Below are 26,061 nucleotides of genomic sequence, written 5' to 3'. Positions count from 1 at the left end.
CAATGTTTTCTGAAGACTGTGACACTACAGTAGTGTCACATATGTAAAGTTAGGAAGCTAGCTCCGCACAAAAGGGCAGTCTGGAACTGTGTTCATTTCAGTCTTTGGCCAACACCTGCATGCTGCCAGCAAGGGAGATCATGTCAGATCATGTAGGCCACCAAGCAGCCAGCAGCCAGCACCAATCTATCACCAGTGGTTGGAGCTGGCCTGCAATCTGCCACCAGTTCCACTGTGAGCTTGGGTAAGGTTGCTCTTCCTTGAGCCCCAACAAATGCTCAGTACTTCATAGCCATCTCATCCCAATGCACAGTAGAGATAATGCTAAACCCCAGTTCCTTTACTCACAGCAACTTAGTTGCAGGCTTTGCTTTAAACTATGACATTCACATGCCACCATAGAACTTCAGGTATTGAAATCCATGAAGAGGGATTCTTCCCCCTCCCCCATACTTCTTAGACAAAGCAGAACTGGAAGTGACCAGTTTTCTGCATCCAAGCTTGTCTTTATCAAATACATACTCTAGCCACAGACTAAAATTAGAATTGAGACCCAGAACATTTTGAACCTCCTAGAAGAAACGTATGCCATACATGTAAAGAGAGTTTTCTTTTCTACAAAAATCACTGCTTATTCTTATCATATAAACATCAAAAAGTCACTTTTTGTGGTAACTTCAGAGACGTTCAGCCAAATAAACTTTTTCTTCCTCCCCCTCCTCCCCACCCCTCAAAGGAAACATCTAACACAATAGCAGGAAAGGCATAACATACTGAAAATCTTTCCGTGTTAACAAGTTTAATATCTATTTCTTTCACCTTCACGCAAATACTTGTCCAATTCATTTCTGTGAAAGTTTTAATTGTTTTCACGTTTTTCTAAAATCGGTCCACATGACAAGAAAGCAAGTATGCCAAGCAGCATGAATTCTGTGGCTACAACAAAGTGGCCAGAGTTGTCCCTGGCAGCAATGTCAACACGGCCCTTTTCTTCCACCCTTCTCTCCTAGAATTATTTCTGTTGATTACTTGTTTAAAATTCCCCAACCCCATGTGAAAAAATATCTCTTTATTAATAGTTCACTTCTTCCAAAAGATATTTTTATCTACTTCAGGACATCGTCCAAGGTCTGAATCCGGCCAGCGCAGGCAGGGCACAGCACGGTGCAATGCTGCCCTCTACAGAGTTTTAAAGGGAAACTATAGCTCCCTTCTACAGGCGTTTGATTTTTAACTCGCCTATGAGGAAAAACCAGCTCATCTTTCCCTTACTGGTCTTAGCATACTTACTTTCGATATCACCTCTTCCTTCCTTCCTTCCTAACCTTCCTCTTCAGCTCAGACTCATCTACAACAAACTATAACAGGCACTTTTTTTTTCTTTTTTTTTTTTAAAGCATGTTTCATTAAGTTGCTTCAGCTGTCCCTACACATAATCTTATTTCCACTTTAAAGGCATCTGACTCTGCTCCCTCAGACCTGTCCAGAATGTACATAAAGCAGAATTCAAGCTGAACTAAAAGCATATTCACACAACCTTCTGAACCAAATTTATTAAAAACTTTTAACATTGCATTTACATTAAACATTTTATTCTCCTAGACTGAGTGGGGAGTTGACAAGGGATTGCTTTGTGAACAGCTGGAACAAGTTAAGATGTTACTACCAGCAGCACTGCAAACACCACAGCTGATTTTGCAACGAAGCAGATGAGGAGCACTCACATCATCTGCCAGCATCTCAGCTGCAAATATCAGAACCACAGACTGAAGTGCGGTGAGAAACACCCAGGTCCAGATCCAGAGGAAAGTACTCGCTCTAGCTACTTGCTATACTGTCACCTAATGAAAAGAGGGAGTGCCATTTTCATTTCTACTCATTTTTCTGAGCCTTCAAAGCACTCACATTTGGCCTTTTAACTACAGACTAAAATGCAGAGAAGATGACGCTAAATGAAAGTTGGGATTCTCAACTTCAGCTATAAGTGGAGTGACAGAAAGGAAATGCTGCAGTGAGGGACTCCCTGGATGGGTCTATCTGCAGGTCCAGCAAAAGAAAAGGATTAAAGGGCACAAGTCCACCACACACAGGTCTTCCACTCCAGCTGACCTCACCCTGAGTCAAGGCAGGCCAGGGTATGCTGCTGAGGCTACATAAACAAATTTTTCACTCTCTCAGCTATAGATGTTCTTTAGGAAGAGTCTGTAGACTAGATAGATTAGTCTGTAGAGTTACCAAGAGGCATCCTTTACAGACTTTAATCCCATTTAATTTTTCAAGGATTAAATGGATATTTAATTTTTCAAGGATGTTCTGGACATTAGTGTATTTTCATAAGTCTCTGTCTTGGCCTTCTTAAGCAATGAATTAAAAAAAAATAATGTTGGAACCACTTTAAGCTATTTGAACTGTTTGTTCTCAGTGAAGACCATCTTCAGAATCAAAAGCTGGAGGTATTTTTTCTCTCATGACCCACTCCAGTAAACAAAACCTAAGGTTTAAAGCAAAAGATTATATTAAAAGAAGTAAAATTGGATTTCTTGTAGTCCTAGACTCTGTGCTACTTCCTCTTAAAGGTAGGAATAATTTCAATGTCAGTAACATAAACGTTTAACCACCCAATTACTTTCCACCATAATTGACAACCTTTTTAATGTTTAAAAGTTGTATGATCTCTTCAGTATGCTAAGGTAGAAAAGGAACCCAGAAAACAGAAAGCTGGAAAGAGCTTACATTTTCATCATAAAACATACTACTTTTTTTTTTTTGAATCAATATTGAAATGAGATTCCTACAAGAAAATAGCTTTTTCAGGCACACTAAATATCCCTTGGTTCAGCAGAATATTTAATCCCCTTGGATCATGCACTTGGATTTTCTTAGATCATGCTGAGATAACAGCGTTCTGCTGTGTTCTGGCACCATAAAATCCTTGCTTATGAAAATAAAAGAAAAATATGGCCTCACTGGGAACATACATCTCTGAATTACTTTTTTCCATCGTTTAAATATTGTAGTCTCAAAATCAATTTTTACACAGATATACCACATTCTTTTTATGAGTCATGGCAAAAGCTCTCCTGCACCACTATTTAAAATGGGCCAAGTGTACATATACGCCTCAAAATGAAGATCCTTTCACAGTCTTGGCTCAGATTCCAGATCACGCTGGGCAAGTGCCAACGAGTAACTGGAGTCAAACCCCTCCAACAGCACCATCTAGTGAAAAAAAAAAAAGATAAAATAAACACATGCAAATTTAAGCAGTTTTCACTGCGTTCTGGAAACTAACAAAAGGCCAGTTCTCTCCTAATCTCCCATTACAACTGCATTTAGGTATAGCTTTCATCAAGGCTCTTTGCCTAGGGAAGTGTGGTGACAAGTAGAGAAAGATTCAACAGTTAATTGTAAGCTTTTTGTCCAAAATTGGAACACCACTTGGAACACATATAAGCTTTGCCTTGTTTATTTTTCCAGTGTGAACCTTGCATTTTTCTAATTGTTATGAAAAACAGAAGCATTTTTAAATGCTTTAAAATAATTGGTAACATAACATCTTCCATTTTCTCCTCTGGTAGTGGGAGGTGATAGCATAAAACAAGCAGCTCCAGAGTAAAAATGAAATAAAATATAATCTCAACAACCTTTTTAGATCTTATTTTCTTATAGCTTTAATATATTGTATGAATATATTATTGAAGCATAATTATTTTAGAGAATTTTATCCTATATAGGAAATTATGCCTGAATAAAGGATAATCTGCTCATGGACAAAGCTTTAGTAGTTCTGCCTTCAGAACACTGGCAGGGAATGGTGGAGTCAATTGTATAATCTTCAGAATAACGAACTAAAGGTCCCTAAGTGTTACTTTAAAATTTAATCTCACAGAGTACACACTCAGGCACTGTAATTCAAGTTTCATGGAATGACTTGCAGTCTCATAAACCTTAAATTCCACGTGGCCAAAGGTTTCCTCCCTCTCACCACCCCAGCTACCCTCCAGCAGAAAAAACCTTCTTCAAATTCCCACGGTCCTCCTAGTAGGCTGCTGTTACACCGCTGCTCCTTTGAGATGTCTCTCATTCAGTGTTAGTTTGTAAACCAACTTGTTTGCCCCTCTCTGCTCACCTACAATGGCAATTAGTTACCTACTTTAATTGTATAGCTCCAAATAAAAACTACTATTGTGGTATAACTAAAAGTCCCTCTAAAACACGAAAAAGAAATTAATTCCTACTGCAAAGTAGTAGAGTGTGCTCTCCTAAGCTTTAATGAGTCTCCTTACATCACCATTTGGGTTGAGGCTTATGCTGTGTTTTTTCCTGTTTTGTTTTTTAATCCCAGTATGCTCTTACACTCTGTTTTACTTCTTTCTTTGCATTTTAGTTTCATTCCAACTGTGCATCTGTTATTAACTCCAACACCACCACCTCCCAAGCATTCAGTTAGATGTAACTTTTACAGCTTGTAATGATACATTAGAATCACAGAATCATAGGGGTTGGAAGGGACCTCAAGAGATCATCAGGTCCAACCCCCCTGCCAAAGCAGCTCCCCAGCTCATATTGCACAGATAGGTGTCCAGACGGGTCTTGAATATCTCCAGAGATGGAGACTCCACCACCTCCCTGGGCAGCCTGTCCCAGGGCTCTGTCACCCTCACTGTGAAAAAGTTCTTCCACATGTTGGTGCAGAACTTCCTGTGCTCCAACTTGCAGCCATTGCCCCTTGTCTTGTCAATGAATGAAAGCAAAACCTTAAAATAAGATCAGGGGATAAAATTTTATTGAGTAGACAGTAACAGGAACCAGATTCTTACATTAATATTTGTACCACAACTCTCCTGAAAGACCAGTGTGCAGAGAGCACACCTACAGCTTTGAACCACTGTAATCCCCTTATGTTTCTTGAAAATTGCCACAGTTAAGCTTTTAAAAAAAAAAAAAGTATCAGAATACGGCAACACAGAAGGACAGAACAACTGCTGAATTCCCAAGAAAGCAGGATAATAGGATTTAAATGCTAAAAATTACCTGTAGCTTTACTCATGATGTAGAACAGGAACACTGAATCACGCTACTTTCAAAGCGATGTAACACAGAATAGGATGAAGGCCCGATACATACTGAATATTACATACAACATATATAATCCTGAACACATTGCATACGTATTACACTAAATCTATTACACATATACAGATAGTGAATATACAAAACGGGTTCCATGATTTCATGGGAGGCGGGGAGGGGGGTGAAACAGCACTGGTTATGCTGTCACTAGAAGTTATCTCAGTGAAACCACACACAGTGTCCATATAAAATATTATGTCATTTGTGAAGATGAGTGAGAGATTAATCACAAGTGAAATTCAGCACAGAACTTGGCAAAATTATCCACAACCACTAGGTATTTATAACCACACACACCCCCAAATCTGTACAAAACGAAAATGTGAACTACATAACAGAAAAGGTACTAGATGCAGAAATGCATGTATAGAGTCTCTTAGCTGGAAACCAATTACAATGTTACACCTAGGAGCTCAAGTATCTTACAAGTTAATTACAAATCTGGGCTACATCTGGCTGGCAACCAGTCAACTCTGTTCAATGTTTTAACCAACAATCTGAATTCAGAATTGAATGCACCAGTAGCAAGTTTGCTGATGATACCAAGCTGGATGGTGCTGTTGAGTCTTTTGAGGAACAAGAGCCCTTGCAGAGGGATCTATCCAGATCGGAGCATTGGGCAAAAATCGATGGGATGAAGTTTAGCAAGTGCAAATGCCACATTGTGTGTCTGGGACAGAGTAAGACAGAGTAAGGCTTGAGCATACGCTGGGAGAGGAGGCTGGAGAGCAGCCCTGCAGAAAGGGGTCTGGGGGTGCTGGGCACAGCAGCTCCATACAAATCAGCAGAGTGCCCTCGTAGCCAAGAAGGCACATGGCATCCTGGGGTGTGTCAAGAAAGGGGATTCTCCCACTGTATTCAGCGTTGGTGTGGCCTCACCGTGGGTACTGTGTGCAGTTCTGGGCCCTGCAATGTAAGGAGGATGTGAAGGTCCTTGAATGCGCCCAGAGGAGAACAACAAAGCTGGTGAAAGGGCTGGAAGGAATGTCCTGTGAGGAGTGGCTGAGGACTCTGAGTTTGTCTAGTTTGGAGAACAGAAGGCTGAGGGGAGACACTGAGGAGCAGGGTGTGCTGAGCCCTTCTCCCTGGGATCCAGTGACAGGACTCGTGGGAATGGTTCAAAGCTGCACCAGGGGAGGTTCAGCCCAGACATTAGAAAGCATTTCTGTACTGAGAGGGTGATCAAATACTGGAATAGGTTTCCCTGAGAGGTGGTTGATGCCCCAAGCCTGTCGGTAGTTAAGAGGCATTTGGACAATGACCTTAATATGATTTAACTTCTCATCAGCCCTGAGAACTGGTCAGGCAATTAGACTAGATGATCATTATAGATCCCTTCCATCTGAAATAGCCTATTCTATTCTAAAGATAATATACCAGGCATGAAGATACCTTATGTAGAAATAATGTGATTGACACTAAATTTAATATAGCATATTCTTATGGTATTCAGATAGGTATAAAAATTTAGCATATTAAATAAACTGAAAAAAACTTTTCACAATTGATGGGGATTTTAACCGATGTGTTCATGTTAATAATTACATCATATGTAACAGTAGCGTTATCGGTGCACAGCTACAAGAACTATTTTTAACAATCATTTAAATTTTCTCAATACAGTGACAGTGTTTTCATAAGTAAAATAATCGTCATTTATTTGCAAACACAGAACTCAATATGTACCCTACCACTGAGGTACAACAAATTTATAAGTGTTTGGTATGTTTAAAAGCATGTCTCTCCAACTAAAACTAAAGCTCTTGAATGAAATCTAAGCTGGCAGGACAGTAATACTCTCAGAGCATTTCTTGATATAGATCTCTTGCACACTAGAGTATTAGAGACAAAAGATAACTTTATTTTCTCTACTGAAGTGAAAACACATAAGACAGGTAGAGAAAGTTGTCTTAGCACTAAAGTCAATGAAAACACATGAGTCTTCCACTTATGAAAGTTGGATTTTACATCAACTAGAAGAAAGGGCTTACACTTAAGTTTTTTGTTCCCCCTACCGTCAAGTGTCTGGTCTTCAGTATGGCTGAAAAATGAATTAGCCAGAGCAATACGAGAGATTCATGCTTAATTAGAAGAACCTTGTGTATTGGACACAAAATAGATGCCCCCAGTAAAAGCCATATAGGGTATGACTTGGGTTTTGTACTACCATGACTTTTGGCGCCTCTCAGGCTTTACAGATGCATCAGGAAAAAACAGAAAAGTCTCTTGTCAACTGAACCACAAGAAACATTGTCTGATACACTATTATCTCAGGAGATCAGAATTTGCACATTAAGAACAAAGATGTATCAATCGCATTCATGTCCACATACATACCATCCAAAATAACGTTCCTGTAGCAAGAGCTGCATACTGTTCGATTGTAGAAAGCACACTGAAGATAAGGCATATCAGCACAATAAGGAAGCTGTAAAGAAAAAGAAAATAAAATTAAGAACCACAATGCAGTCTAGTAGGTACTTAGAGGGAAGACAGATAATTACACTATTACAAATTACCCGTATGCACAGAAGTGTCATTGGTACTGGATCATCTTAAGACACAGCTTGTAACTTTTGAGTGATCCTGCTTCATGTTGGCTTGTTTATTTCTCTTCATATACCAAGATTTTGGGATGGACATTACCAAATGAAACCACACAACGACATTAGCTTTCATCTACCACTGAGACTTGCTGTTTCCTAGCGAAGTGTGTAAACAGCACTCCTTGTTCTTTCCAATCCTAAGGTCTACTACAGCTCAATCACCATGCCCACCCCAACAGATTTCAAATATTTGCCTTTTAGCTGTTCCAAATTTTAATTTGGATTTCTCCTTCCAGTTTAGTAAGTCAGAGCTTATTAGGCTCTGGCCAGACTGCATTTTATAAACCGTTCCCCAAAGCCCTCAGATAAATAAAATCTGACATTTGGCATATGAAACACAACCTAGGACTGATTCCATTTTTAAATAAGATTTCAAAGCAACTATTGTGGGAGGGGGGCGGGGGCGAAATATAAGTGTGTGTCTCTGTCTTTCTCCTGCTTGAGTGAGTCTTTCAGGAGGGCATCCTGATTTCCAAGGAAAGATTTGTGACAGCCTGGGAGTTACAGCAAATTCATCCCAAGTGCCTGCAACCCCAGGAAGCCACTTCCAAAAACCCTTCCCTGAGCATCTGCAGATGTGCCCAGCACTCCACTAGCCTTGACAGAACATAAAGCATCTGTGAATGAACTGGAAACTGCCCACCACACACTAGGCATGGGCAGCTTCCAGCCCCCAATGAACTGCATATTTCTTTTTAAAACATTATATGAGCAATGAAGATGACTTAAACCACTCACTTATTAAAACACAGAGCTGGTTGTTAGAGGTATTTTTCACAATTCTATTGAAAACACTACCAATCCTGTGCACTTGACAGAAACTTGCTGCAAAATCCAGGAAGCCACCCCACCTCACGTTACAGATCTCTAAAATGGTTACTCTTCCCTGTCCTCTCAAAAAAAACCACAAAAAGAGAATTGCCATAATAAATAAAACTGAACTCAAGAAAAAAACATGAAACCAGGACATCAGCGGCTGTCAAATGGTATGGTACAGCTGAATTCACACTGAGCCTTTACCTTTTTTCACTTAAGTGATGCTTTTTAAGACCAAGCACTCAAGAAAACAAAAGTGTGTCAGGGATGACATTATAAGCTGTATTGTCTAATGGTCACTTCAAAGTACAGCACATAATTCCACTGCACACATACACAAATGATATTGCAAACACATTACAAAATTATGAAAAGGAAGTTCATAGAAACAAAAAAATCCAATTAGTAAGTGATAATGAATGGCTGTTACTAGTGTAGAGATTATCATATATTGACACTAACACACATGAGAATATACTTTTACCTAGTCAAAAGGAGAAATCTCTAAATTTTTCTCATTTTACTCTGTAACTTTGGCCACTCTTAGATAAAACTATGGTGCACAGACAAGGCAGGGGAATACAAAGATGAGCCAGCCATTTGAAGCATAAATGTTCCCCCAGCATCCAGCCCTTCTATCTGCAATATTCCCTCAATCGCTTAGGATCGATATGACAACATGAACACAAATGGGCCCAGTTACACATAGGTAGCTAAGGGTCTCTGGACAAGAAGTCTAACATTAAGAAAAGTACTAGTTCAAACAAGTTGCATGGGATGGTGCAAGCTGTCTACCAACTAGATCTCAATCGATAGTAATTATTACGTATCCCTTAATAGTAGCAGAGACGTGTTACCTGGCCAATACATGAAACCACAGGAGGGCACCAAAGCAAAGACTATCCCATTTCTGAACCTCTCCTGAACACACACAACTAAAGAGAACGTAATAAGAATTAAAGCTGAAAGTTTGTGTGCCTAAGTGACAGGAATATAAACTTTGGGTACATTGCTTGCCAAACCTCTTTACATGTTACTATTAGAGAAACTGAAGGCTGGCATAAGAGCCCCACTGAGTGCCAGTCAGCGCATTACCTGCTTTTACAGGTTTTCATGCACGTGGATCCTTTCCAGTATTGCAAATCTATTTTTTTTTACACTCCCAGGAAAACTCTTGAAATTTATTACTGTGCTTTCTATAGGCTGAAGCATGAGATTCCTTCATACCCACAAATACACACTGCCCCAAGCAAAACAAAATATAGTCAATGAGATATTATGGCTTCTCATCTGTTTCTTTGACATTAGAAGAGTGGTGGCAAAGAGCTTCTTTGGCATTTTTACAAGCCCCTTTAATACAGACATGCCAGTGGAGCACCCTGTCACACCAGCATCACTATTTTACTTCAACTGCACATAAGGAACAGAGGATGCAAAATTAAGAGAGAAAAAACCCCATATGGTCCTTCTCTGGCATCAGCCTGTTGTTTATTTCCTTCTAACACTTTGCTCCTACCCTGTTTTTGTTTCAGTACTAGTAGATTTCCTCCTCTGCTTCTGAAGTGTATGGAGGGAGTGAGGCACCAGGAAAATTCAAAACAGGAAAAGTTTTGTTTTGTTTTTTCTTTTTCTGACAATTACCTCCCTCTTCTTTAGCCAGAAATGTAGCACAGATTCTCAGTTATTGCCTCCTTTCACTTGCTGTCAGCAGACAAGTCCACAGTAGTTAAGTAGTTATGGACAACAGCTGCAAGGACAGACTCTGCCTCAAACTTTAATTTATTCTACGTGAAAAATCGTTGTGGGGAAATCTAACTCTCAAGCCTCAGAAAGCTTCCACTACTCATGCGAGAGCTGTGATTTCCACCCTCCTTCCACCAGTCCTGTAACCGAACTGATATAAATTTTCACAGGGAAAATCAGATGTACAACCCTGATAACTGAAGATAAAATTTTAAAGACCATAAATTGATATTTTTTTATAGCAAAAGTTACAATTTTTCACATGCTTAAAATAACCATACTGCCCACTCTTAATATCACTTTAGTATGAGTGCTATTGCTACATTTTCCCAGATGCTAAGCATGCAAACTGGTCATCCAAACAATTAGTATCAGACAAACTAATGAAACCAACTTACAATAAGCAGCACTATACAAATTACTAATAGACAAGTCTATCAGCCTTACCCTAATAAACCACATAATTCCAGATAGCTACATTGAAAGCTGCACATCAAAGCTCTGTCATCAGTAGAAAGAAACTGAACCTCTTCAGGGAGCAATTTATATTCAATGGTTATTTAATGGTTTATTTTTCAATGGTTGAGCAGGTGAAGGCTACGAACACGGACATTTGAATTAGGCAAACTGAGTGCGTGCTATCAGTGTAAATACTAATACCAAAACACTTAGACTTCACAAAATAATCATTTACTATTCACTGGTTTGTAGCCAAGCTGCATCACTTTAACACAAAGAGAAAACCACGTAACTTAACCAGCCATCCTTATCTGTCTCACAGTAAAAAATTAAAAATACCTTAGCTCTCACTTCTTTAAGTCCCAGAGTGATATATAAGACAGATGAATGGTTTAACTAGTAGCATCAGCCACTCTGAAACTCTTTGCTAGGCATACAGTCCCATGCCAGTTTCACCAGTTGCATATGGGGTAGAACAAACATTCACCATTGCAGCTGCCCTAATGACTCCCACATATTAACTTTTTCCTCTAAAGGAGGCAAACAGCAGAAGACCAGAAATTCTTTAACTCTAGCAGTGAAGAAACAGCCTCTTAAAAAACACCCATCTCATCTACTAAAACCTGTGGCTCATTTACCTTCTATGCACAAACATGACCATCTTCAAGAAAGGAAGCTGAGCAACGAGTTCAGGCTTTCATCGGCTCTGATCCAACTCTCAGTTTATGTGGCCAAGCAAGCATTAGAGATCAGGTGATAGCAGCATGTGAAGTTTTTCATATTGCCTGTCCCAGGTTACAAAATGGCATCTGCCTGCATGCAGATGAATCAAAGATCCTCCATCAGTACCTGCACTCAAAACCTCTTTGCTCCTGTCTAATAGTGCTATGTTACTTTTAAACTCAAGTATTTTTCAAGCTTCTGGATGTGAAGCCACGAAGCAGGGTGGATACTAACACTTAAAAACCAGCAGATATTTTCTTTCATAGACTCAATTTCCAGCAGACAAGAACAAAACAACCTGTTTCCTTTCAGGTCACCAGCAATTTTAGGAGAAGCCAGTTTCTGTGCTTGTCTTTGGTTTCTACAGGCACTGCATACCTGGTAGAATCATACCCAGAAACGGAGCTATGTCAGCATACAGCTCTCTCGAGCTCACATACGCTCAAGCCAATATATAGACTTGTGATGTGCAACTACACCATACTACCCATTAAAAAGAAAAATATGTACAGACACAAAGGTGTAGACTTACATGAAACAATGGGTTCACAGATGTGCCTATTTGGGCAAACATACAAAACAGTAAAATTTGGCTTACTCCATGAAGTCAGCCAGATGATTTAGATACTTTGGTCTCAAACAGGTTTGAGAAGTCAGAGCACTAGCAGGAAAGAATCATGCAGCTGACAGGTAAGGATGACCAGCTGCTATATGCACTATATTTAGCAATATATAGGAAACATGTAAGGAATATATTAAGACCTAAATGTGGATTTAATTGTTTCTGACTATTCTACAGTACGTTTCAACTTTCAGACTCACGGCATTTTCACTGACCTCAGTGGCAGCTCCAGAAGTCTGACACATTACAGGTAGCTATTTGTACTTTGCAGACTCCAGCCCTGAGTTGCTTTTTTTTTCTTTTGCTCCTGTATTTAACTATGGGTTTAGAACATTAGCATGTCTTTTTTTGTGGCTTGAAACTATGTGTGAAATGATCAAAGGAACAATTAACCACTGACTAAGAGATAACAATGCTCATTTAGTAAATGTCACAGGGAGGAGAACTGATAAAGGCTTACAAAAAAATGTCTAGTGATACAACCAGGAACATTTTTTTTAAAAAGTGCATGAGACAAACTGGAAGTGCTTACTCACCAGATTAACATAGGCATATGCACACACAGTCATTATCACCAAATCCAGCATTAAAACATGGGTGGATTTTATTCCTTCTTGTAGCGTTTCTTACACATTCTCTGTGGGAGTCTTTCCCTAAACCTGAAGAAGGTTGTCATTAGGTCCTAAATTAAACTGAAATCTTAAAAACATTTAATAAGTGAGAAGGGAGATACAAAGGTCAGCTCAATTTATACAAAACTTGAGGTCTAACCCTCCAGGAAGATAGCCAGTTTTTCCTTGTTCAATGTCACATAAGACTTGGCTTAAGTCTGTTCTTTACTTTTGAACAACTTTTATTCATTACATCTATGAATCTTGAAGGTATCCAACTCTCAGTGCCCTTGCATGCAGGGAATACTATCTTAGCTTATAACTGCTGGAACTGTGCTCTTTTTTTGGCATGAGGTTAATGGCTAGTTGTAGTTCATCCTCTCTGCCTACTGGAGAAAATAACTGGAACTAAAAAAGAAATATTCCATAAATGAAAAAAAAGTATTTTGGGTCCTTGTATGTCTTTGGTAACATTCTACCTAAGCCTCCTTCTTGAACCAGTGTCTGCACCTTCCTTTTGGGCAACTGGACTGGCTGGCTTTGAATGCAAAGCTTTGTTCAGTCACATGCATAATTAACCACCAACCCCATAACTCAGGGGGCGAGTTCATTTAGTTTCAGGGGTTTTTTTGTGGGGCTTTGATTGAATTTTACAGAGTAAATAACTTTTTTGCCATTTAACTTTTAAATTTTGTGAGAGGTTTCACTGGTAAACAAGGTATACAAACTTAACATTCTCCAAGCATACAGCTTCAGAACAACTGAAAGCATGACGCTGAAAATGAACATTAGCGTGCAGATTTAAATATGGGCAGATTCTTGTCTTGTTCATAATTTTCAAACTATAAAGCTGCTGCATATCCAGTTCATGTTAACTCATTAAAATATATGACAGCATCATTATTTCATCTTTCATCTCAACGGTTTATACATCCTGATGCTTTTCAGATTCAGGTCCATGGTATCATAAAAAGACATTTCCACAGAGTTTCCCAGGCAATAAAAAGAGTTACTGCAACGAGAATGTAGATATACAACTTCAGATAACATACATTGAAGAGAGGGGATCACTCTCACTTTGTAGTATATTCTGTCCCATTCCAGCCCAGAGAAGTCATTCCTTAAGTAATTTTCACCAGGAAAATTCTGATGAAAAACCTGAAAAGCTTTATATTGCTACGAGTGAACATGAATCCCTAAGTACTTCATGGAGTACTGAACAGCCATTTCCACAGAGCAGCTAGGCAAACATTCACACTAATCCATGTTAAGTCCTTTCTTACTGCAAGCTAGGCATCAGTCTTTCTTGTTCTTTCATTCAATGCAATTTTGGACTGCTTGAGGAAAAAAAGATCTAATAAAAAGGGAGAAGTCAGATGGAGAATAAGTAGAACTTGTTGAATGTAGGAAAGCCAACAGCAAGAGAGGAAAGGACTCTAGATGATAAACACATTGCTAGAAAGGTAACACAGAATGGCAATTTATTTTATGGGATCAGCATCAAGGTGGTGCTTTAAAGTGAGAAACTCAAGGCTGTATTTTATAAAAGAAATAGGATTTCACCACACAGAGAAAACTTTCATCCTCAATGAAATTCACGCATACAAATATCCTGTACGCACAGGTCTCACACTGAACTCTCTAGCAAACCTGACCATAGAGTCCAGCAGCCTACACAAAACATAGCTGACAATGAAACAAGTTTAAAAAAAAAAGTGCACTTTAGTCCTGATAAAAATGACGAGGATTTCAATCTCGGGCCATGCAGGCTCTTTGCATGGTTTTCCTCTAAGGACCCATCTTATCTTTTTCTGGTTTGTTTTTGAGACAGGAGAAGGAAGGAGGGGTACAGCCCCTTACCATCATCCAGCCTCTCTGCAGCATGAGGATGCCCAGCAGAAGGGGAAGCATACTTGCATTCCTGCAGAGAAGCATGATTCCCTCCAGGAACAGGCTACAACAGTTTCCTGTACAATGCATGCTTCCTCTCTGCTATGTCCTACACAGGTCAAGCTAGTAGACAGATCACTGTTCTCAGTTGTCACTTGCCATCAAAAAGCCTTCAACAGACAAAGTGCAAATGCTCTGTTTGCATTAGCGTAGATCTATCAGATAGAGCTTCCTGTTCGTATGTATTTGTTCCAACCGTAAGGCAAAGCACAGTTGGTGCTTCCTGCAGGAAACAATGGCATAATTTTTAACCAGCTCCTTGACTCCTTGTCAAAGAAATACCGTCTTCTAGCCCCTGTGTGAGAAAGCAGTTTTATCATGCAAGGAAGACCATACACAATACAGGCCAGCCTGATACTTAAATAGAGGACAGCTATACAGCTAATAAGCAAGGTTTCTATCACATCTATATGGCTGTTCTGGGAGATTAGTGTCTGTAAAAATACTTAAAATTATGGGCTGTGTACCAAAGCCCACACTGAATCAAAATTCATTTAGGATACAGCACCAGAATTATTGCAGGAAAGGTGTTTAAGGTCTTGGCAAAGGGCATGGTTGCAGCAGAAATGCAAACCAGACATTAAGATGCTTCAAGAGGAAAGGTTAACTGCCCACAAAAAGCAATGTTATTGCATCTTACAACAAGGTATTGGTTCTTTTGAGAACAGGCATAGTTGAACAGGAAAAAACATGATACATACTGCCTAAGCCACTGGAAAAAGTACATACTACATGTAAAACAAGCCTGTCAAAGAGATGAGAACCACTAGACTGCAGGAACTTCAGCCGTGCTTCTCAGGCGATTCATGACAAGCTGCCAATGCATCTGATTGTTAACATGAAACCACAACAAAGCAATATGACAGCCATGGAAGGAGTAAGCCCACATGTGCAATGGGGAAACGATGTCACCCAACACTATAAATCGAAAGAATTTTTGGAGTCCCTTTTACATGCACCTCAGGCTTAACAAGACAGTAACATTATTGTGCTCTGACTTGAAAATTAGAAAAGCACAGTGAATTTACAGTAAAACAATCCTCTCAGTTCCACATACAGGTTTGTCCAAGCCCTGCAGGACCCCATCATTCAAAGCAGAACTCATCATCCATCTGCATGTTCCAAAAGACTTCCACTGCTGCACATCAGTTGCCTGCTGCTCTAACACACTGCCCATCTCAAGGTGAGCACCAATGCTAAAGTCAGCCTATTCTTGGTTTTAAGCATGCATGCAGGCTTAAGAAGAGCTGAACCATGGCTTTTCAGCTGCCCAGACCAAGTCACTTGGTGGTGGCAGCACCAGCAAGAGAACAGGTAGCATCCCTCAAAGGATTTGGGACTAAATTGCCCTTACACTGTGTTAGTTAGGGCAGAAATCTGACTCATTTCAGACAGGCAAAACCAAGTATAAGTTGCAAACGGACTTTGGATAATCAGTTGCAAACCACCGCTGAAATAAAAACATATGTTCTTACTCCTTTTTATCAGCCAATTTTGGGTAAGTTTAATTTCAACAAGAGAGGAAAAAGAGATAGGAGAAGCATATTCTAGAAACTTAGGGCCAAAATACCAGTAACACTTATTTTCTAGAGAGAGTTCCATGCAGTCAGAGGGCTCACTACATCACTCTTCCACTTTTCTTGTGACAGCAGAATCAAGGTAGAGCTTAAATAATGTAGTATCCAAATATTAAGAAAACAACACTAAAATTTCTGAGCCTTTGTAAAGCCCAGCTTCTGAAAAATTGCCACACCTAGACTATTGCTCTGCTTTTTAATTATAACCTAAATTAAATACATTTTTCTAGATAAAATACTGTACTTTAAAATAGACTTGAAATTAATTTCTCCAAATATACTGTATTTCTTTAACCAAGCAACAATGTTTACTCTTAATAGTTTCTCTTGTTTGGGCTGGCTGGACACTAGATAGCTTCATCTAACAAAGTATATTCAAGAGCTGTGTGTAGTAGCCCTCTTTTTGTAACACAAACCCACACCCCCCTCCATTTGCTTTCATCGCAGCAGTACTGCTACAAATCACTCTCCCTTCCTAATTAAAGGCCCAAGGACACTGTATTATGCCTCCTAAAGCATACGTGTCTTATAATGCTGCAGCAAAACTAGACTTGATCAGCACCTAGCCTCACAGAACTGCTTGCTTAGTAACCAGCTTCTGGATATTGCACATAGCCAAGTAAGAATCTATCCTACCCCAACCTAGTACAACTAAGCTGAAGGGAAACGTTATCATCATACCTATGGAGGGAAGCATCATCCCACAACATTGTACAAATGGTTTATTAGTGCCTATAAACCTGTACACTATCTTTATTGGAGTACAAGTCAAGACTTACGCTTCTAGATGTTCTATAAAGAAACACCCACATAGCTAGCTCAGTAAAACCACTCTACAACAGCAAACCAATACTGATATTTTTGACAGCACCCTTTATCTTTAGTTGTGAAGAGTGTGAAACAGCGACAGGGAGTAGAGCCGGACAGGTAAATATACAAATGAGGGAAAGTAATCAATACCTTGAGCTACTGATCTGGACAGATGCTTAACTTGATTTATTCCAAATATTACAAAAGTGATACCAGACCTGAGCAACTCCGGCCTACCCTCTCACCTGACCCCCCAAACGCCTTTCCACACTCTTTTCTGGTGAAACAACTGTATCTGAAAGGCACTTTCATCAGTTCTGGCAAGTAAGATGAAGACCGTGAGAAAGATCTGAAGCCAGGATAAGTATTCTCACTGCCATTTCCATTCTGACACTCTGCTTTAATTATCCATAGGTACAGCTGACAGATGCTTTCACAGACATGAGCATTGCTGCCTTCTTTTGAGCTTTTCCACAGTCAGTTCTCTGTCACACATTTCTAGATGTGTTGGGGAGGGGAGAAACACGACTCCCTTAATGCATCACAGCTTAGAAACAAGGAAGAAAAAAATGTTAACCTATCATGTAGTTTAAGATGAAAGCAGAGGAATTCAGCAGATAAATGTATTTTGATTTCCAGAGAGGTCAAAGTGTTTGCTCACGGATATACACAACGCTCAGAAGTTATGGCAACTTTACTTCAGTTTGCTTTAAGCATGAGGGAAACTGCAAGTGCTACTGAAGGAAGAGAATTAAGAGTCTAGAAATTAACAGGCATCTTTTACATTTACAGTGCCAGAATCTTTCTGAATATAAAAAAAAAAATCTGTAACCATGTGCTACAAACTACAGAAACTCTCAATACTCCTTTTGCTCAAAAAAAGACAAAACAGATTAAGCTCCCCAAAATGCAATCCATGCTATGTTTAAAAAGCTTTAGCTTCACATTCTCATCACAAAATAGACAGCCTTCCAGTCCGAGAAGTATGAGGATAATGATTTCAATGACACCTGCAGTCAAGTTAGCTGTCTATTACTGGGCTAAAAATTCTTGTGTATCATTTGGACACGCTTTAAATAAAACCCAAACAAAACCAAAACAACATTCAATGCTTCAATCTATAAAGTGATTTTACTTTTTCAGAAATAAATCCCACAAATCTACACAATATCCTCACTGGTATATTTGTAAACATCATGCACATTGTGAGCAACATTAAAAGAATCAGTGATAATACAATCACCCACAGATGAAATTGGGGCAAAACAAATTTGGCTATATCAAACAAAACAGTATTTTCCTGAAAGTGCAAAACTGATATGACCTGAGCCAACTGTTTCTGTTAATTGCCATCACTAATCATTTGCAAACCAAGAGCAGTCTGGCAGCATCAGTATATAAGAAAATCTAAAGTTTGGTACTAAAATATAAGAGACTTTATACTTTGGTATATCAGTATCATTCCTCTAGTAGCGATCATCTATTGCTAACAGCATGGGATAACTTACTGAAAACAGTGATACAAGAAAAGATTCACATTCTTTGGCACACTAATTGACAACAATAATAAATTAAAATCCAGTTAATAGCATTGCAAGGCCCAATATTATAAGTTTCTAATGTATACCCAAGAACTATTTCCAATTGCATAGAGAAAAGTGCGCAGTACATCTGCAACATTAAGATGTCTAAAATATTACATTTAGGACTAAAAAGAATTCCACCTTAAGTTTTATAAATACCAGAAGTATTAGGCCATTAAACCATAGTGCATATTCTTTCAATTCCTGCACATTTCTTTTTAAAGCATGAACACTTCTCAGTATGTACTTCGCTTTGTATGTGGTCCTGGGTAATGAGTAAATCAATCAGAAATTTGTGATACAGAAAGCTAAGTACAGGGGTGCAACCCTTTATGAGAGACAGACTTTGAAGAGCACTCTGCTGGAAATAACCATATCATGGCTAAACTACCAGGAAATATAAAATGATGATTTTATGTCAAAGTTCAGTGCCCTTGACATTAACCCACCACTTCAAGTGTATGCTTAGAAAGTGTCATTAAAATCTATTGGTATGATCTGCCAACATATTAAGAACATCCATTTGAGTAACATCTCACCTCATGGCAAAATCATGTTTTAAGATACTATTCTTGGCCCTAAACAACTAGACATTTTAAACAAGTACTAACAACACCGCAGCAGCATCCAAAACCCTAAGAAAATCGCAGGGTCAAGTTCACCCAGCTGCAATACACTTGAGTAGATGCATATCCTTCTGTGTGCACAACTGGCTGCCAGTCACGGTATTCAATCAGATACTCTCCAGTAGCCATTTGCTTCGTGGTACCTATGTATTACTCTACCTGTTTAGCTTTCCATCATGGCAATCTATTGCTCTGCACTACACTCAGATTCTAGTGGCAATGTGCTAAGGGAAAAAAGCAGAAACCAAAGCTGAAGAGAAAAACATGCTACCATAGAATTACCCATCAAGAACACTGAACTTTTTGCTTCAGTATTTAACAAAGATTTGCACAGTTGCAGCAAAAGCTACTAAAAGCAGCCTAATGTTTTGAAAGCACTTCTGGAAGGGCATCACAATTAAACCATTACGCTTCCCATGCACCAACGAACACATAAAATTCTTCTACCTAAGGATCAGATTTCATGTATGTTCATCATCTAGGAGTTCAGCCATGATTCTTTTGAATAGATTTTCAGTGTAAAGTGCTGACCCCTTTTGAACATGTAGTTCCAGTTACATACCCCAATCACTTGACTATTGTTTTTTTAAAGCTGAAGTAGTACCATACTTCATTTCCTTGAAGTCCACAGGAGACAGATGGGTTACTCGTTCTGTTTTATCAATGTCAAAACCCAACCTGCAATAATTAATATTGTTTTTAAAGACGCAAAGCACTTCAAAGGCTGTGAGAAGGCTGAGGAACACCAGTAATGCCAAATAGCATTAGAATAAATGTCAGCGGTACAGCGTAAGCCTGAAGGACACTGCTTGATTACGGACGTTATTGAAATGGCACCTGTGCCATTGGAGAATACTTCTCATTGCAGTTTCACCTCCATCAGTACAAACAAAGGCATTGTTCTACTTGGAAACTCTTTGGCAGCAGATTTGGGAAAATAACAAAGTATCTCTAATGTTCATAGCACATAACATTTGTTTCATAATCTGATGGAGCAGAATTAATTTCTTGACCAGCCGACAGGATATGCTTAATTAAAAGGAAAAAAAAGTGGAAGGGAGCTTTCTTGGTCTATTTGCCCTTTTCTTTCTTCTCCAATCAGTGGCCTAGGCAGATCCCACTCTAGGCAGTCAGCATGTGAGTGCCCCATGATGCAACGCTGACTGCCTGAAACCAGATACTAGTACAAGCACCCAGCATTTACCTTTCTTACATATTCATTATATTTTCCTTAATACTTCTTAGATAAATATAGTCAAAATATGTGTCAGCATCTGCTGCTCAAAGGGCCACACACCTTAAAAATATAAGTAAATAAATATCACATTCCCATGCCCAAGGTGTCTTCCCCATAAAATAGCGATTTTTTAAAAAGAATTACTACATGTCCCAGAACAAGAGCGTAAGGACAACTAACTTAAACATCACATTTCCAGATTTCCTTTTACATATTATTTCCCATTACTCAACTAATACCAAAAGAAAATCATGCTACTGTTAGATATCCTAACAAATTCTTTCAATGTGAATTCCTAATTGGGAAGGAGGAGGCAACTTCACATCCATCTGACACAGATATATAGATACATAGCATTTTATAATAAAAATATATTCTTTTTTATAGAATTCATTTGAGCTCAGAAAAACCTAGCACTGTAGATAACCAAATAAATGGGGCACATCAGGAAGCAAAATATTTATGTTTGAGCAGTGAAGTCTGCAATCAGATTTTGAGAAAAACCAAACAAGAAGAAATTATTCTGAACAGTGAGAAGCTTCCTTATCCTAGATAACAATCCCATACCTTGTAAAAGCGATTCACAAAGGTTTTGTGCCCTGCTGAAGTTCGCAGACATGTTTCTCATTCACTTCAGCCACTTAAGCCTAAGTTAAAATTGTATTATGGTTCCTACAGCAAAGACTTCCAAAACCAGGTTTCTTTTGAACCGATAAAATTCACCTGTTGGAAAACAAAGTCTTTCAAATACTGACTCCCTTCCATAAAGGTTGTCAGATAAATTGTTGCTGTGATTGTTACCATGAGTAAGATATAGAAACAGAGGATCAGTTGGGGGATGGAAAGCATCAGAAGTCAAGAATTCATGAATTCATATGAGTCAGGAATGGGTAAGGTTCAGTGCAAAAAATAAAAAGTCTGTTTGGAGTAAGAGGAGCACAGGAGAACCGAAGCTGCCTAGGGCAGACTCCAGCAGATGGCCCCAAAGCCGCAGCAACTTCTCATGGACATGGAGTGCCATTGCCAGTACTCTGTGCACAGCCCAAAAGCAGCTCCAGTCCCAGCTCTGGTTTGGTCTGCTGGTACCGATGCATATGAGAAGGCACTTTTGTTTTTACTGAAGTTAGTGAAAACTTTATTTTATTTACATACTTAAAGAACATAAATTAACATGCAAACTAAACCTTGCCGTTGGGATGACTTAGATGGACATCTGTTTTTTAAACTTAGATTTAAGCACATTACTTCCCATTTTCATCCTTCCTTCTTTCTGGGTAAGGCGATAAAAGGCAAGCCAATCAGCATGAGGAAAAAGCCTTTTCTCCTCCCTTTTTTTCCCATAAAAACGGAAATTTAAAATTTCATCTACGTTAAGTTTTCTTTTGAGACAAATGCTTTTACGTTGAAATGTTTGTCTGTGGATATCCTGATCCTGCCCTTCACAATCTGTTAAATATTGCAACGCGACAAAAATCACATGGTTACAGAGCTGCACAGCTTTTCAAAAGCTTCTCCCATTGTGATTAAAAAAATTCGAATCACTGTAGAAAAGCAGACATTTTCCAGTAATAGCAGGTCAGAAAGAGGGCACCACACATATTTCATTACATGTCATTACTCACAGACTTCCAAGGTTAGTTGTGTCAAAACCCTTTTAGGAAACTTCGGAGTAGCTTCTCCTACATCTAAAAGACACGTGCTCAGAAGCACTATGTTCTGGTTAAAAAGGGCTGCGCTCCAAAATGGGACTTTCAGGTCTCTCATGAAAATGTCTTCTTTAAAGTGTCTTCCTTCAGAAAACGTCTTTCATTAATCACAGCTGAAAACCAAACCAGCCTTGCACTGTGTTCATGAAGGCATGCCTGGCCCTGACACAGCTCTGCTGATTAATGAACTTGCTGTTTAACAAAATAAGAAACGTTTCCTTTTTTTTTTTTTTAAATGTGACAATGGGATAAAGAGCAGCAGAGATGCTAGCATACTGTGTGCTTCAGCACTATGTATCTTTCAGGCAGACAAGTCTGTGACAGAGTAAAAGAGAACACTGTCCAGAGGCAGTCGCAGCACTGCATCAGCTAACATACTCTCCATAAAAAGCTTTTAGAAATCTTGGGAAGTTACTCTTTTTTTTTTTTTTCTTTTTTTTTTTTTTTTTTTTTTTTTTTGTTGGAGGAAGAAGCCAGGATTTTTATTTTGGGGGTTTATGCTTATGCAGCCTGGCATTCCTCTTTAAGTTATAGACACCACCACTTGTTTTATTGCTGCAGCACCATGAGAAGGCTCGGAGAGAATTTTGGTTTTGCCATTAACCATCAGTTTATAGCTCATTAAAAGCAGAAAAAACAATTCATAAAGAACCATTTACAGCTTACCTCTCTATCTGTAGTAAGCATACATACACTAATGATTACAGAGAGCCTCAGAGCTACCAAAGCAATTAACATCATTTACAGACAGACATCTTTTCCATGCTTTGCAGTATGGAAAAACACTGTGGCAAGATAGGTCTAGTTCTAGGTAATTAATTTATTAGGGGATTTCCTCTTCCATGGTATTCCCTATTCAGTATTTTAAAGAAATTCAGAAGTATCTATTTCTCTTACTCCTTCCTAAAATTCCACTACCTTCTTATTAGCCAGCTATTGCTTAGTGATGTATTAAAGTCTGGTACTTCAGAATATGTTACAAACCAAGAGATTCAAGTTCTGCATAACTTTACCCCAATATGCATCCTGATCTCAGGTAGATCCATTGCTCTTACAGACTGACTGACCTTTACTGAAATTATACAGCAATATTGCAAGTTTGCAGACAGAGAGCACGTTCTTTGGTCAAGGTAACATGAAAGAAAAAAAAGCTGCTACTTCCTAGGTGCATGTAAGCTTCCACTGCAGCAACCTATGTAGCAATTATAGTCTTCATTTGCTAGCAAAGAAAGATGGAACGGCAGAGAGACTACGTGCCTTGTACAAGGTCATATAGCAAGTCTAATGCAGAACTGAAGATAGATGCCCAAGGACCTGGCTTATAACAGCAAGTTTCACACAGTTGATTTCCACATGCTGCCTGCACCAGCTTCTCACACTGAAGAAACCAGCTGGCAGTGGGAGAGCAGCCTCCAGGCTTTGCCCGATGAGGCTTGTATTTCAGTTCACACCCCCCAGCGACACATCAGTTCCAGGGCAGGCACCACCGAACCTGGGCACAGACACTTGCAGGGAATAAGGGCTGAAACCAAAGGTTTGCAACCTCATTTTTAACACCCATCTCTGCATTTTCCTTTCCTACAATACACACTGCTGACACTCCCCACAGTGAAACACTGATTATAGGCTGTAGTGTCCCATCAGAAACTTCTCAACTACTTTGTCACAAAAGCTAGGAATAAACTTGACAAGCTATGTAGGTGTTTAAATAGTAAAAGAAAGTGTATTTTGGAAAAGGCTTTCTAAAAGTCACTTGTAAGCATGGGGAGAATATTTGCTTGATAATTTCACTCAAAGGAATGAAAGCAGAACAAAAAATTTGATAAGAGTCTCTAAGCTGGCCTTATGACATTGAGAAAATGATAGAGTGGATAAGCTGAAGGCCTTAAAAACCAAAGTCACAGAGCTTATATCTGAGACAAACTGAAAGGGAGAAACCACTGGTAAGGCTAACAGAACAGCGAAAAGGCAAAAAAATCATCTAATTAAAAGAAAAAATGCTTTAGGGCAGCATCATGTGTGTTTACAAGCAGTGCAAGGCTGCATTTGTCAGATAAAACAAAGTAGTAACTCAGATACAAGAGAATAATTATTTAAATCAGTTTTATGTGCCAAAAGAAACACAGAACACTGTATCTCCTGTTTCACTAGAAAACACAAGGACTTAAGAATTAGCGTCAAATATAAAACCTCATGTTACAAGCTTGAGCATTAGGCAGAAATCAGTGTTTCTTACCAATATTTGGGAAGATGACTGTACAGCACTGCAGCCAGGTGATTTTTGCTTATCAAATATTTTGAGATTTAGCTAACTACAGGCTGAAACACACCATTCTCTGAAGAAGACTTTTCCGATATATTAATTTTGCACATGTACTAAAGATTATTGTTTGAGATTCAGGTTTTTGCATAAACAGAGATCTCTCCTGACAGAGATGAAGACTTGCACCACTGCAGCTGGCACAGATGCAGATCCCTGTGTACCACTCTGGCTGTGCAGCAAGAAAAGTCCTTGCATGAATATTCTGTATTGGGATAAATTAATTTCTACCTATTATAAAGCAGTCAACATTTGTTGGGCTTTCCAATTGCCCACAACACTGTGTGAGCTTTTAAATGTTATGATAAATAAGTCTTTCAGTATTTCTATCTGGCCTTAACACTCTACCAGGTTGTGAAACCATGTGATGAGGAAATGAGCATTTGAGCACTGGGCATTACAGAGATACAGAGCACAAAGATCTTCAAAGTTTTATCAGGCACACAAGAAATCAAGGGCAGGCATGAAATATGAAAGTAAGTGACAGAAAGATTTGAGTTCTCTGGTTTTAATTTAGGTGAAAGACAATAAAGAAGAGGGTAGTTAAATAAGTGACTTCAGGTATTTTACCCAAGCCAGCAGTAAGGTATCTCTAAACCAAAGTGATGCAAATAGAGACTTACTAGTCATTTCAGTGTATGACAGTACAGCATTCTGAGTTGTTGCGACATCACATAGAATAAATAGAGAACGATTAGCCACCATCATGTCTTCACTCCGAGTGAAGTTTAAGGCTTAGATTCATTCTGTGTTTGAGGACAGACTGAAAGCAGGATTAAAGACATTTGTTCAATCAAAGACTGAGCTTTACAGGAAATTACTGTATACCTCTAAAATCAAAGTTCAAATTATGTTAAAGTCAACTTGTCCCAGTTCCATGAGCCAGCGTGTATAGATCAGTGTCCCAAGTTAAAATAAAAACCCCCAAAAATCTGTCTTTTCTCTGCTACACACCTCCAGTCTTAGAAGGTGGTAGCTAGAACTGCACAGAGCCTGAAAGGGAAACCACAGCGTACCCATATGCAGGCACACACATTTTATATCACATTTCCTTTAGTCGCTGAGGAGTTATCTTACTCTCTAAAATTGCAGAATGTTCTTAAAGTTTTATCTCTTGTGGTCTATCATCATTTCACCCTGAACACGCTTGATACCACTCGTCTTGGAAACTACACAGTCAGGCCCAGTTACTGCTTGTACTGGAGACAGCTTGTGAATACCAGGTGCCATAGGCCCCCAAAGGCTGGCTGAAGTTCACACTTGGATGCAACATCAAGGACATCCAGAAGAGCTTCTGCTGCTGCGTTAATAGTAGAAGACTAAAGAGGGAAAATACAGGCTTACTCCTGTATTTTCCCTCTTTATTAACTGCTGACTGGAGCAGGTGGTTTAGTGGCAGTAGAGCCAGATAAGGCTAAGGCACTCAGTATTCCCTTTGCCCCAGTCTCTACCACCAGGGTCTCTCTGACCCCTCTGCTTAGATTCCAAGTTCAAGGAGAAGATAAACTATGAGGAAGAATTTGGGATCAAGTTAGGGAT

General features: G+C 39.1%; 1 protein-coding gene across 1 annotated transcript in view; it reads right to left on the bottom strand.

Annotated features, from left to right (window-relative positions):
- KCNQ1 (potassium voltage-gated channel subfamily Q member 1) overlaps window positions 1–26,061 on the bottom strand; it is a gene marked incomplete at both ends in the record, with an annotated part of 343,099 nt that overhangs the window by 286,392 nt on the left and 30,646 nt on the right. The window contains one exon of the mRNA XM_084262844.1: window positions 7,471–7,561. Within this exon, the coding sequence (XP_084118970.1) occupies window positions 7,471–7,561 (91 nt within the window). The remainder of the gene's footprint in view (window positions 1–7,470; window positions 7,562–26,061) is intronic.

Source organism: Gallinula chloropus (genome assembly GCF_964237585.1).
Source record: "Gallinula chloropus genome assembly, chromosome: 4".
In the NCBI taxonomy this organism is placed as follows: Eukaryota; Metazoa; Chordata; class Aves; order Gruiformes; family Rallidae; genus Gallinula; species Gallinula chloropus.
The sequence above is the reverse complement of the archived record's forward strand: the minus strand, read 5'-3'. Positions and strand labels throughout refer to the sequence as shown.